The sequence below is a fragment of the Gobius niger genome (genome assembly GCF_951799975.1).
Source record: "Gobius niger genome assembly, chromosome: 3".
NCBI lineage: Eukaryota > Metazoa > Chordata > Actinopteri > Gobiiformes > Gobiidae > Gobius > Gobius niger.
The window spans coordinates 27,216,161-27,230,194 of record NC_136854.1 but is presented as its reverse complement, the minus strand read 5'-3'; the positions used below and the strand labels follow the sequence as shown (position 1 = coordinate 27,230,194).

The window sequence follows — 14,034 nt, the reverse complement described above, 5'->3', positions numbered from 1 at the left end:
CCCAAATACTCTGCTACTATCCAGAAAACTGTTAAGGAAAGGACTTTGTTTGGATAGTTATTGAAAGAAGTCATGTATGTATGAGACAGGTCAACTTAGATGTTAAGGGCAAAGATTGATTCAGAATTTATTCATGGTCACTTAACTGCAGAAAAAAGACAAATGGGACAATATTCTCATTAGGCAAAAAATAATATTTTGGTGCGATGAGAAAACACAAATCCTTATGTTGATGAGTCCAAGGATTAACGTGTTATATAAAAAATGCACGAAAAGTCATTGCTTCAGCAAATCAATTTCTTTATTTTGTAACCACGGAGTAAATAAACAGGAAATCGTGTTGATCTAGTTCCCGTCATGAGCCACTTTGACAGGATATTTTCCCCATCACCGACAACTAATTTATTCCATTCAGTCGTTTGCCAAGGTCACTTTCTATTTCTGCTCCGATTACATTTAGGAGATTTCTCACTTTCAGGCAGCTTTCTTTGATCTTATACATGATTTGCCACAGACGCATTTGAATCATGTTACTATTTTATCTCATTTCCATGCTGACGTTGCTGGTGGAATTACAAGGGACTCTACTTGTGTCTTTCAGTCTTGTCACCTGTGGTTTACAAAGCTGAAACAATATTTAACAATAATAATTTATTTATTATCATTATTATTATTAATTGTATTTATATTGCACTTTACACTTCAAGGAAATCTCAAAGTGCTAAATTATTTGAAACCAATGAAAGCTTTTGAACAACATTTAACAGCACCAGAACCGGCATTGTTAATTTTACACTTAAACCATTCATATAATATAATAATAATAAATAAAACCATAAAGTTATACCAAATAATTGATCATTCAGAAGGATGAGTCTACAGTGTTTAACACTTAATAAACAACACTAATGTAGTGTAATTGTTTTCAACCTGCTTAAATACAACAATAAATAAATAAATAAATACATTCATAGGTCTTAATAAATACAGTACAAAAATAATGTGTGCTTTCACACAATGGTTAATATCCACTTGGATCATATAAGTTCATCTGTCCTTTTGTTTGGTCCTTTTTAGCCCACCAGGAAGATGCCAAAGCCCGAACCTCCATTTAGTTCCAGTTTCCAGGCGCCAAACGGACCATGAGGCTGAGACATCTCCAACAGCAGGGACGTGTTCGCTTTCAGAGTAGCCACTGTCCAGCACTTCTTCTGCTGGGACTGTAGGTTGGACGGGAGATGCACATCGCAGCGCAGCTCGTCGGACACCTGGACTCTGAGGAGGCCCGCCTGACACTTTCCAACACAGGTGACATTCAGCTTCACGTACAGAAAGTAGCTGCCTGCCTGCTTGACGCCCAGTGAGTGCTGGACATCATTGAACACATAGTTACTGCCCACTGTCTTCGACGCTCCAATGGTGACCGGCTTCATTGGCATCGTGTGATTTTGCAGCACACCTACAGGGGGAGACAAAAACACGGATTAGTTAAAATATCACTTGTATATTTTATGTGTCAAATGTGTGTGTTATGTAGGCTACATTTCACAAAAAACAAACACAACATATCTAAAATGTTTCAAATCATCTCACACAGACATTTCTTTCTAGTCACAAAAATGCAACATATTAAAATGATAGGTATTTTAACTTACTTGAAGTTGCTTCCAGGTATGCATAATTCAGCATCTATTAAAAAAAGAAAAACAGGACATCACATGTTAATAATTGGCCACCCATAGGCTATATATTTTCAGGCTGGTTAAGTCAAAGACATGGCTGTAGGATGTGTAAAAATATATTTACCTTAAACATGTCGTCAGGCGCGCTTCCAACGACCTTTGACATCTCATACTCCGGGTTCGCGTGCCGAAGTTGCAGCTTTGCATCAAGTTTGTGAACCATTAGAAATCCGGCTGCAGCGAGAGCAGCCAGACCGGCGAACAAAACGATCACAGAAATGACCAAGCAGCAGTCCAGCCCCCGGCCGCGGTGAGAGCCTCTCTTCTGCAGGGACTCCACGTCAATCGTCTCGCTCCTGGATGCCATATTGACAAAGTCTTCGTCCAGTTAATAAATGAAAACAAAAAAGCTCTTAAACAGGTTTTAAAACGTATAGGTCCAGCGGCCTCCTGTCACGCGTCCTCAACAAGCGGCAGGTAAAAGTTGTGAGCGTGTGTGGTGCTCAGTGTTGCGCTGCTTAAATATACCTCCCGGTCATCACTTTAGGAGACTTTTATAGGCTACACCTCCAGAAGCCGCTGCAGGTTTCAGCGCGGGAGGAAAAAGGCGGAAGTCATGGGTTTCCCTCTGTCGCCTCAGGCCTCATCACCAGTAGGCTGCTACCGGCGACAATGAGGACGTGAGAAATAAACTTTCCGCGGCTCTCTCTGCCCTTGCGCAAGGACCGCAAGTGGAAAACGAAAACTGCCTGTCAAAGCACTCAAGACACATCACAGAAAACTCTGAAGAACTCACTTCCTTGTTTGTTGAACATTTTGATTCAAACAAATGGCCAAATTATAGACTAAATATTCGTCCCAATAAATACTTAATGCACATTGACTCTGAAAAGTGTGTTAGTTAATGGAGTGCCTTGAGATATGCCTTCCTGTTTTCGAGGGTTTCCTAAAAGATCTGTTTTATATGAAGCAAAGCATTTGTGTTTGTTTGCATGACAGGCACAAATAGGGTTTAGCCGTTACAAAACAGAGTTTGCTGCAGATGTGCAGACTGTAAACTATAGAGACAATTTTCAACGTGTTTCTCTACACACATAACACAAGTCATAAAAACCCTAATCCAACTATTAATTTAATCTACATTCAAATCAGCATCAAGCTGGTGTGTTCAACATATCAACTGTATTTTTCCTTTTGCTTCCAAAAACAATCCAGGTGTGTTGTGGCCCACTATAGGAAAAGTGCATTGGCGGCTTAACAATAAAGATTGTGTAATTGTTGAGACAGCGGGACAGCAGCGAACCTAAAGACGCAGCAGGAAAGTCCCCTGTGAGAGTCAAAACAAAGATGTGACACTCAAAAATGTATTTCCCTGTGTAGTTTTGCCAGAGGCTTTGGACAGAAAGTGGAACTTTCACTTTTATATCATGTGGAAAATGTGATACCCACCAAAACAAAAAAGACTCATTGGATTAGAAGAAAATTACTTTGAAGTGTGTATGTTTATGCAACTATTGCAGTCTTTTAGGATTTAAAAACAGTAGAAAGTGAATAAGCATACCCTTGCAGAATGCACTCTGACCTTCAGCAGTGCTGTGTGCAGAATATGTACTGCATGTATCTACACTGTACTACGCAATATGTGTAAGTTCATTAAAATGACATTCACCTTTTGTCTTCATTCAAACAACAAACTCACAAATAAATTGATGAAATCCTACTATGACCCTGAAAATCATACACAAACATACAATGCTAAGCAGGACAACATTTACGTAGTCGGATTGAAGTGTTGTGTTGAAAATAGCTTGTATGTGGGGACTGATAAGTATCGATTCCATAGTCAGCTGATCACATGAGTAAAGAGAGTCCGTGTCCGGGGATGTTTGTAGTAAAGTTTTTAAAAGAGGAACTGCCAATTTAACACACAGACTGGTATTAAAGAATCTGTTTAAGTAAACTATGACAGCATTGGAGAGGTGGGAGTAGTTGCTGTAAAGAAATGACCCTCTAGCTCAACCTTTTCACCTTGAGGAACAATAACTTCTTCAGGCAGTGACAGGTATTCCCTCTCACATGTAGAGGGCAACCACCTGCCCTCATCATTTAGGTCCATGCTTCCTCATCCCACCTTTACGGTACATAATGTTCCATTGTTCCATTGGTGCCAAACCACCATGTCTCATCGCACAACATGTCCCATTTTTGCTACTTTTTGAGGATGTCACAATATAAATAAAACCTTTTCACAATGCATATGAAGTTTCTTGGAAAGGCAAAGCGTATAAATATTCAGCTGAAGATAGAGATGATGACTCAGGAACCTTTGTACAGAAACACTAGTTTTTGTTTCATGCATAATGATTAGTTTTGTGTGGGGAGATTAAGGTCAGTTGCCCCTCTCTGTATGTCAGAAAATCCCACTTCTGATCAATAAGAATGTCTTTAAAAATATTTTGGCGGATGTTTAAGAACATGATTTAACAGTATGAGCTTAACCCCCTGATGAAGCTACGTCCCGCCGGCAGGACGTGCACCATTAAATGCATTCCTATACACACCACAGTCACATTGCCCGCATGTTACTGGTCAAAATGATAGATTTGGGTAAGACAAAGGTCCCCCTATAACACGCATGGACATATCCATGTAAAAATTGATGTACAATGTTTTTTTGTTTTTTTACAGATATTGTTGACCTGTTTGAAATACATGTTCAACTGGTAGTATTTTTATAGGCTCAGAGTATGTTTTGGTTCCACCTATCTATTGCAGGGTTAAATGTATCTTTGAGCTGTACCGTGGACCTGTATTTTCATCAAAAAAACGGTTAAATAAACTGAATAAAGACAATTATTCTTTTATTCAGTGCTGTAGTTGATAACTTGCCAATAGTGGATCTGATAGTCATACTGATTGTTGTGACTACAACTAGAGACTCACATGCTCTTGCATTATGTAAATTCCATAAGGGACATTAACAGCAGTGATTTTAATTTAATTTTAATTTTACAGGAGTGAATCAAACTGACCTGCTTCAGCAAAGGGTTAAGTAGGAGGTTAGTATTCAAATCATTTACCATAATAACTTTGCTGAGCTATGAAGACCTAATGGTAAATGGTAAATGGTCTCAACTTATATAGCGCTTTTCCACCTAGGCACTCAAAGCGCTTTACAGCAAGGATCCAGTCACCCATTCATACTCTCATTCATACACCAATGTACGCAGACACTGGGGGCAATGTTCTTTATGTCCTGATTGAATGAAAGAAGCAAGCAAAGACCGTAAAACGTTTTGATTTCCGAGTAAAGAAAGTGAGAACACACTAAAATAGGAAAACGCTGTCATTGCTCTTATGGTCATGTGCTCTTGGGCAAACCCAGTTCCTTAATGAAAGTTTGAAGCAAGTATTTGATCGACACATGACAAATATTCCACAAAGTTTTCATGATGGTGTTTATTATTTTTGCTTACAATGACTATATCCTTAAAAAGTTTTTTTAATGGTAGATAGATAGATAGATAGATAGATAGATAGATAGATAGATAGATAGATAGATAGATAGATAGATAGATAGATAGATAGATAGATAGATAGATAGATAGATAGATAGATAGATAGATAGATAGATAGATAGATAGATAGATAGATAGATAGATAGATAACGCACTGATATCTGGCCTAAAAATATTCTTAGAAGAGTAGCCTATCTCTGTGTATAGGAGATAAGCTATCTCCTATTATTGTCTTTAACAGTAATCGGGGAAGTGAAAGACTCAGACATGTGTCATTTGGGAAGCTGTACCCAGAGGCTAAATTAGTTGGCCCAATTAACAAATCAAGCACGTATTTCATACAAATTGCCAGTAAATGTAAATGTATCACAGATTGTCACTTGATGTAAGCAATTTTAAATTCAATATTCTGTATACCTGGAATTAAAATAGCCGACAATACATTTGAAATAAACAGAGTAATGATCATTATTTCCACGTGGCTTACACTTATATTTCACTTTACAAGCCTAATGGAAGTGTGGCTGCCAATCTGCTATATTGATGCATGTTACGGCCCTGGCTCAAGGGTCGCAGCAGAAAAAGCGGAGCAGACGCAGCAAAAAGAGTTAAGCAATTTACAAACAATCAATGTAGCAAATGTGCGGTGTGGCATCTCGAAGGCCTGGTGGAGTGGACCAGAGGAGCAGCCTGGAGGAGGAAAGGGGCGGTCTACAGGACGCACCGGGCCCTGGCACATCCGGAGTGGGTCACTTCACAAATAGAAGAACATGATAAGTAAAAGGCAAACCAGACGTCACATGCAATAGAGCTACTAATTTATAGCAATTACTCGAACTAGTTTATACTATGTTATGTGATCATAGCTACTCAAAAAATAGGCCACGTAAATGACCAAACTGTGTTGCCAAACATGCATGATGAAGTAGAAGATAGAAAATGCATTAATGGCATATCAAGGACTTGCAACAGCAGGTGGTCCCACAAACCACAAAGGCCTAACCCTGAATGAATCAATTATCTAATGAGAAAAGCTGTTGTGCAAACATCTTATTTGTTCTTGTTGTAACTCTAATATCCTGTAGTGCTTCTCAAACTTTCCATTCCAAGGTCGACCTCATAAAACATTTGATCTTACAAATACCAGGAGGCCTAGAGCAAGATCCAATCAGGACATTTTTTTTTAAGGTCTTAGATGTACCTTAAGTGGGTCAGATTTAGTTTAAAATAAGTGTAAACCAGAACACAAAACTTACATGATTTTGTAAAGCATAAAATAATGATATTTTAAATGATGAAAAGTCTAAAGAAGCACAATATGAGAACCACTGTAGCTGAGTTCACACAGTATTATCTCATAAGTCGTGAGAGAACACTTTGTAATGGACTGACAATAAGGTCCATCATGACAATTATTATTATTATTATTCAATGCAGTGGCTCCGGAGCCTATGAGTGCATGTGTGAGGTGCCTTCTGGAAAAACAGCCTTTGCCCAATCTGCATTTTCAGTGAGGGGTGCGAATCTGTGGAACCTTTGAATTAAAATTGGCATCTTAAAAAAAAAAAAGTGCAAAATCATGGATGTGCAGCAGCATTGTACTCATGTTTAGTGATGTGTCCCTGTCTTCTTTTGTATGTACAGTTCAGTGTCTGTAAAAGTCATTGTCCTCTCATTCCTTTTTAACATGTATTGTACTTTTAACTGTTTTATAAAAGCCTATGGGACACGTGCTGCAAATTAGCTTTTGCTATGAGCACCATGATGTATATAGATGTTACAGTTTGTCTGTTTATGTATATGTCCCGATCAGAATATGCAAATAAATAAATAAAAATATTATGGACCTTATTGTCAGCCAAGGTGTGTTAGATAAAAATGTGTAATGTTGATTAAACCTTATCACGGTGCTTAAACAAATGACGGTACATTTGTTGGAAATGAAAACTGTCCACGTGAGGGGAGGGAGAGGGAGACAGGCGTGTTTATCCTGCGGGATATTCGTAATTCACTTTCTACAGTGCATAGCTGCGCAGTGACGGTGCGCGACCAGTTCAGACGAGTCTGGAGTAGGTGATGAAATAAGAAGATGCGTAAAACTTAACTTCATCAGCAGGTGACACATGCGATGGGAATTCTATACCACTATAAAAGCGTGACGGCTTCAGCTAACATGTGCACATGTCTGCGCTGACCACCGGCGCGCACTTTCCCATGCGAAGAACTTCAGTCTGAACTAAGTTAGTGCTTCGAGATGTTGGATGCTTTTGGGTCTCCAAGCGCCGCGGTAACGATCACCAACAGCGCCGATCTGCAGCTCAAAGTGACGGACAGCAGAGGCAGCTTGGCAGCGGGAGGGATGGGGATGGAGACTGGCTCAGGAAAGAAGAAACTCCTGGAGCTTACTGGGACTGCTTTATCCAAACGGAAACTTCTGGTTGGCTTGGACCTCCTGTGTCTCTTCCTTGGTGAGTCTTCACATCTTCGTTCTTTTGTTTTGTTTGTTTTGTTTGTTTTTAGACCTACAGGCAACATATGGTTATACTTATGGAGAAAGTGCTGTTTAACCGAGGCCTACGAACTTTCAAACTCATAATTTCAAGTTTACTTTGCCTATAGGCTACGGCACTGTGCAAAGTCAACTTTACCATAAGATCACAAACTCAAAAAATGACCATTCGCTTTTCGAACCAGCGATTTGGGCGTCAAAGGGTCATCAGTCGACATATTGTATATTAATGTATATCCTTTACACTTCTAGAGAGCTCCTCCCTCTGACCTGGTGGTTTTAGTGCCAGCTGCCAGGGTCTGTGCGTCTTTTTTGTGCGTGCCCGGGGGATTGCACAGTTTCCATGACAACCCCTCAGTTCTCAGGGCAGAGCTGGGCCACGGGGAATTGGATTTTGGTAGCCTATACATGCATGAAGGTATATGCGTATAGTGGAGTTGTATTAAAAGCAATATCAGTAATTGCATCGTCCTGCCCCTCTCCCGCGCCCCAAGTACGTGAGCGCACCGATGCAGTGTTTTCTAATTGGAAGTTCAAACAGTGTGTGTGAACCCCATCTCTCCAGTGTATTCAAGCATGCAAAACAAAAATGTCCCGGGACAGTGCGGGGCTGGCCCAGGCCGCTCCTCCGCAGCTCTTTTGTTGCTAAAGAGTTGAACTGGAGTCACAAACAACCCACTTTTCTTCCCTCATCAACATAATGGGACACACAGCTCATGCGCAGTTCGAACTGGGTCCCTGTCAGCTCCACTTCGCTATTTTCAGTCTGAATGGGTCGGCTCTGTATTGAAAGGGAAGCTCTCTGGGACCCGGTGGAGTGTTTGTGACCTGCGCATTCCTTGTAGACTACTTGTTGGGTTAGCTTGAGTGTTTTGCCACTTACTCTTCATCTGTTTATTTTAAACAATACAGTCAATGGGATAGCTAGTTAATTATTAAACTATACAAATTAGAATGTATTCATAACCTCATGTTCCTCTTCCTCCTGCGCAGCTCCCTCCACTCCGCAGTTAGTCTGTTTTAATTGCAGGGAGCATCCATTAGCCTTAACAATAGAAGGCATGTGTGGCTTAGCTGTGAGTCTTGCCCGGATACCTCCTCGTTTGTCGCTTTTTTGGTTTCTTGTAGCTCCTCTTGTGACGCGTCCACTGTGCTGCAGCCGTGAGCTCTTGGTGCCTGTTCAGTGTCACAATTCGGTTTACTTTTAGGTATTTCCATTTTGCCCTCTTTGGATTTCTTGTGTGCATCCCTATGAGCCTGGGGTAGTCCTGTTATAGACCTAGACTTCTGGAAGACAATTTTAGACCACTGCATGCACTAACATAGAAGCTTCCAAAGTCTCCAAGGGTTCTTTGAGTTGAGGGCATTTCGCCTCTTCACCGTGGCTTATTCTTCTCTCAATCTAATCCAAGCAGGCTGGTATAATGCTGTATACCTGGGTAATTGCATAAAAAATAATATAAATAACTTAATCCTCCTTGTTTCTTCTGTTCCTTTAGCGTCAATCCCCTTCTTTGCATGTGAGCTTAAGGCGGTGAGCCCCTACAAAAGGGGGTTCATATGTGGAGACCCCAGCATCATGTATCCCTACCTCCACAGAGAAGTGGTCCCAGATGAACTGCTCATCGCTGGGGGCATCGTTATCACAGGCCTCACAGTGAGTAAAACCCCTTTTGTCCTTTGCAGATTGTTGGTGCGTATGAGCCTAATCGCTGAAATGATCCGTGGATTGTTCTTTTTTCTGAACAAATAAATTAATGGAAAGATATAAGGTTTAAGTGTCAAAAGGTCATCTTCCATGTTAATTCATCTGTCATTATGATTTTAGGGTGTCTATGCTCTCACTTGTCCAGGTGTCAAGTTAGAAGTTTCCAAAGTCATGAACTGGACTGGGTTCTTTTGAGTTGAGGTCATTTACCTTTGCTCTCAAGAAGATGCAATTCAAAACTGTCCAGTCTAGTGGAGGACTTTGGAAACCTCTACTACAATAATCGCAGATACAAGCAGTCTAAATGGATTTCTGTGCTCACCCTTAGAGAAAGGGTGAGGTGTTCAGTGACCCGGTAGAGCCACTGCTTCTTCATGTTGAGGGGAGCTAGCTGAGGCGGCTCAGGCTTCTGATGCCTCCTGGTTGCCTCCTTGGGGAGGTGTTCCAGTCTCATGAAGGATAGTCCATGGAAGACCTATACCCTGGAGGGAATATGTTTCTCAGCTGGCCTGGGAACGCCTTAGGGTTCTCCGCAGAAGAGCTGGAGGACGTTGCTGCCTGCGAGCCCTGATAAAGCAGAAGAAGATGCTTTATCAATAGGCACTTGTGTCCACTTTTGCATGGACAAAAGTCTTTAGACAAGATTGTTATCGTACTGCCCTATTAATGACTCTTTTTGTTTTGTGCCTTTTTCCACCTGCAGATTGCACTGGGCGAGTGCTACCGGGTGCGTTTCCGAGGCGTCAGCTCAAAAGCCTTCATAAGAAACGTGTATGTGTCCTGCCTGTACAAAGAGCTGGGCTGCTTCCTGTTCGGCTGCTGCATCGGCCAATCACTAACCAACATGGCCAAGCTGAGCGTGGGACGACTCAGGCCCCACTTCCTGTCTGTGTGCGGTGTTACGTACGCGTCACTCAACTGCACTACGGGAACTTATGTGGCATCGGTGACCTGCCCTCAGCCTGACCATCGACTGGAGGAAGAGGCCAGGTGAGTGTGATGGTGTGGTTAGCTGCACGGGGAAGTAAACAAAATGTCAACATCAGCTTGTGTTAACAGGGTATGATGAATTTACTGTGGTATTTTGTTTACTGTATGATGTGAGAGAGCTGACTCATTAGGTTTATTTGTAAAATAACGTCATTCAATTGTTTTGCGTGGCCTTTTACTCCAAGTAACTATTACAGATTATGTAGAAGAATTATGTAAGAAAATATCTTGAAATAAGTAAAATAATCTTGAAATGAGTAAATTTGCCCTTGATTTGAGTAACTACTTTGAAGAGATCAGTCCACAAGGAGTCACTAAAAGGTCAAATACACGCAAATATCTTTTTTTCTTTTTTTCACATGAATAGTTACACAGTGCACCTTTAAGTAAAGTTTTTTTGTTTAACTGGGATGAGATATTTTTCTTGATTTAAAAAAAATAAAGAAAAAAAACTTGAACCATGGACAAATTTCTTGAAATTAGTTATTCAAATCAAGGACAAAATTACTGTTTCGCTTATTTCTAGATTATTTTTTTCAATAATTTCTCAAATTTCTCAATTTGTTACTGCAAACCATTTTTCACTCATTTTCTTTTGACTTTTGAAAACTATACTCCTCAGTTTCATGTTTAATCTGAAGCCATTCAAAGTGCCCGTAAGTGCTCATGTACCCTCAGAGGCCCCGTAACCCTGGCCTAACTAATAGACTATAGTGAGAGTAACAGGGATTCAGCAATACCAAGGCTCCAAGAAAGGATAAATGAAGAGGGATGACAGGGCTTGTGACACATAAAGCACTTAAAATGATGAAACGGTGACTAACACTAGGACAGTCATTGTATCCAGTTTAATGTCTCTGCTAATTAGATATTGACGGACATTAGTTAGGCCAATAGTTCTAAGTAGGGCACACATGACGACTGTTGTTTTAAAGATCAACCTCATGTGGCACCAATATAGTACACACAGTATTCTGTAGTTAACCACAGCCATGGCGTTCCTGTGTATATCCGTCTTGTTTTGTCGATTTTCTAATATATGTTTGTCTCTCGTTTCAGAAAATCCTTCTTCTCTGGCCACGCTTCCTTTGCCATGTATACGATGCTCTATTTAGCCGTGAGTATCTCATTTTCTCGATGCCCCCAAAACACAATCTCTAATTGTTAACATTTGTTAGTCAGATTACACGAACGAATTAGACTCATCTTCAGAGCGATAAACAGCAGAGAGGCAGAGGGCGCGTGAGATCTGGGGCTGAATGGACACAGACAGAGCGGCCTTTGTTGCCTGTGGGAGGAGAGTGACCTCGCCGCACTGCTCCTCTATTCTGTCAGTGTAAGGCCCTGTGCATTTAAATCTGCATATCACATCCCTGTTATAGGTGTGCTAGCCGAGGCCAGTTCATGGTTTACTATTAATTGATATTAGAAAAACTCTTAAACAAAGCTGAAGAAGTATTTTGTTTTATGGGAACTCATTTAGACAGACTTCTTTTTTACACCTTTCAAAGTCTTGTTACAGATCACAGCCTCCAGTGCTCGAAAACATGAAAATGTTTTAGTAGTTTATAGTATTGTATAAATCTATTTTTGGTTTGTCAGTCAGACTAGAAATCAATGCTAAAACTTCCAGAATTGTAATTCAAGTATACAGCACATACTAAAACCATACTTTACTTAATTCTTTCCCTTTTATTTGAATCCAATGTTCGGATGCTCTCCGTACCTCTGTTTATCGTTGAAGGTAAAACATTAGTTATGGAAAAACTTGCTTTGAGGCAATGCTATTTCAATCAAATGTTATTTTCCGTAAGAACGTGTGGAGCTGTGGCAGTACATCCTTGCACAACAGGGTTTCACAACAAGTAGTTACTACACACTGTATTAATACAGTGTGATCAGCGTGGGTGTTTGATTGTTTGTTTGATTGTTTGATTGATTGATTGATTGTTTGTTTGTATGTATGTACGTATACTTAATTGTCACGGTAGGGAAATACGGAAAGAGAGCATTAATACAGAAAAGGGGCAAAACATATGTAACCTCAAGACTACAAATGATTTGTTGAAATTGGAGTGGCTGCATTGCCACAATTTATGTCGATTTTGACTAGTTTTTAAATGTTTTTCAAATTACATTGCCAATGTAAAAAGCAATGATTATACCACTTAAAACATAAGAAATTAAAAAAAGAAAACAAGCCATTTCAAATTTATCTAATTTAATGGTTGCTTATTTTGCAATGGGATGGCACATATTGGCAGCCATATTTCCTACAGTCAGACAGGCAGCTGTGGCTATAACAGTAGCTTATCCAGTGTGTTCTGTATGAATTAAAGTGATAGTCTGCAAGTTTAAATGCTTTACAAATTTATAAATTGTGTATAATTGACCGTATGGGCCCAATTTGAAGTAACGTTAGTAATATCCATAACTTTAATTAACCATAACTTTGACCAATGAGATGAGCCTTTCTGTGAACTGGCCTGTCAGTTCCAATCAGGAGGAAGGGAAAAGTGGAGGGGTCTTGATAGTTTGTAATTTTACAGACTATCAATTTAATAGTGAAAGGACTTGTTGAAGGCGTTATGTAATTGTAAATCTTTTCTTCTGTCTACAGTTCTATCTGCAGGCGCGCCTGACCTGGCGTAGTGCTCGTCTGCTGAGGCCGCTGCTTCAGTTCCTCCTGGTCATGCTGGCCGTCTACACTGGGCTCACACGCATCTCCGACTACAGGCACCACCCGTCCGATGTACTCACCGGCTACCTACAGGGGGCACTAACTGCCTACTGGGTGGTCAGTACATTTTGCTTATTTTCCCATCTGTAATGTCATGGTCCAAGTCTTAAAGTATTTATTTGTCTTTGCCAGGCGTTCCACATCTCATCCATGTTTAGGACCTCCAGTTCGGACTTCTCCCCCAGTGAAACTCCCCTGGACACCCCCCTGTCGCCACAGCACACGGTCTGCTGAAGCACCCCCACCATCCCCTCCAGCCGCTGTCTGCGCCACTAACCACCTGGTCTGAAGAGAGAGGAAACGTGAAGAATGTGAGACTGTTTCCTGTGAAGAAAAGCCACATACCTCAGTTATTGAACAAGGTGCACGATGCAAAATGAAGGGTGTTTCTAGGTGCCGTAAAATATTTAGAGAAGAAAAAAGAAACACACACATTCTTGAGTGTGTTTTTAAGAAGGAAAATGGCATCGGAATGTCTATCAATGCACAAAACTGAACAAGCGCTCAGGCTGTGACTCCACCTTTCATCGATTTATGACAGTTATACAGCTGAGATTCACCAATATTATGAACTTTTTGTAGCATCCAGAGGTGGGAAGAGTACCCTTTAAAATAATTTTGCTTTTGTAGAAGTGAAAAGTAGTGGCTTCAACAATTATTTAAATAAGGGTAAAATTATTTTGAAGTGAATACTCGAACTGAAGTCAAACTGGTCATCGCTATTTCCACTGTGAGTAAATCTGTAAGTGACAAATGTTTCATGTTGACATAATGAGGGTGAACCAAAGTTGAATTCATTGGAGATGTATTTTGTTAATTTAGTTTTCACATCATTTCTTTGGAAATATGTGAGTCCTACTCCAGCAACACGAAAACAAAAACAGAAA

General features: G+C 40.4%; 2 protein-coding genes across 2 annotated transcripts; one reads left to right on the top strand and one right to left on the bottom strand.

Moving 5' to 3' along the window:
- Positions 1-803: 803 nt before the first annotated feature.
- On the bottom strand, positions 804-2,073 carry LOC306961484 (uncharacterized protein). Its single transcript, XM_079554252.1, has 3 exons — positions 1,807-2,073; positions 1,656-1,689; positions 804-1,459 (listed from the first exon to the last, which is right to left on the bottom strand). The coding sequence occupies exons 1-3, from the start codon at positions 2,047-2,049 to the stop codon at positions 1,074-1,076; spliced, it is 663 nt and encodes a 220-aa protein (XP_079410378.1). The 5' UTR covers positions 2,050-2,073; the 3' UTR covers positions 804-1,073.
- A 5,136-nt stretch (positions 2,074-7,209) lies between these two features.
- LOC306961523 (phospholipid phosphatase 3-like) lies at positions 7,210-13,808 on the top strand. Its single transcript, XM_079554289.1, has 6 exons — positions 7,210-7,668; positions 9,209-9,366; positions 10,121-10,407; positions 11,467-11,524; positions 13,028-13,204; positions 13,280-13,808. The coding sequence occupies exons 1-6, from the start codon at positions 7,455-7,457 to the stop codon at positions 13,379-13,381; spliced, it is 996 nt and encodes a 331-aa protein (XP_079410415.1). The 5' UTR covers positions 7,210-7,454; the 3' UTR covers positions 13,382-13,808.
- Positions 13,809-14,034: the final 226 nt, after the last annotated feature.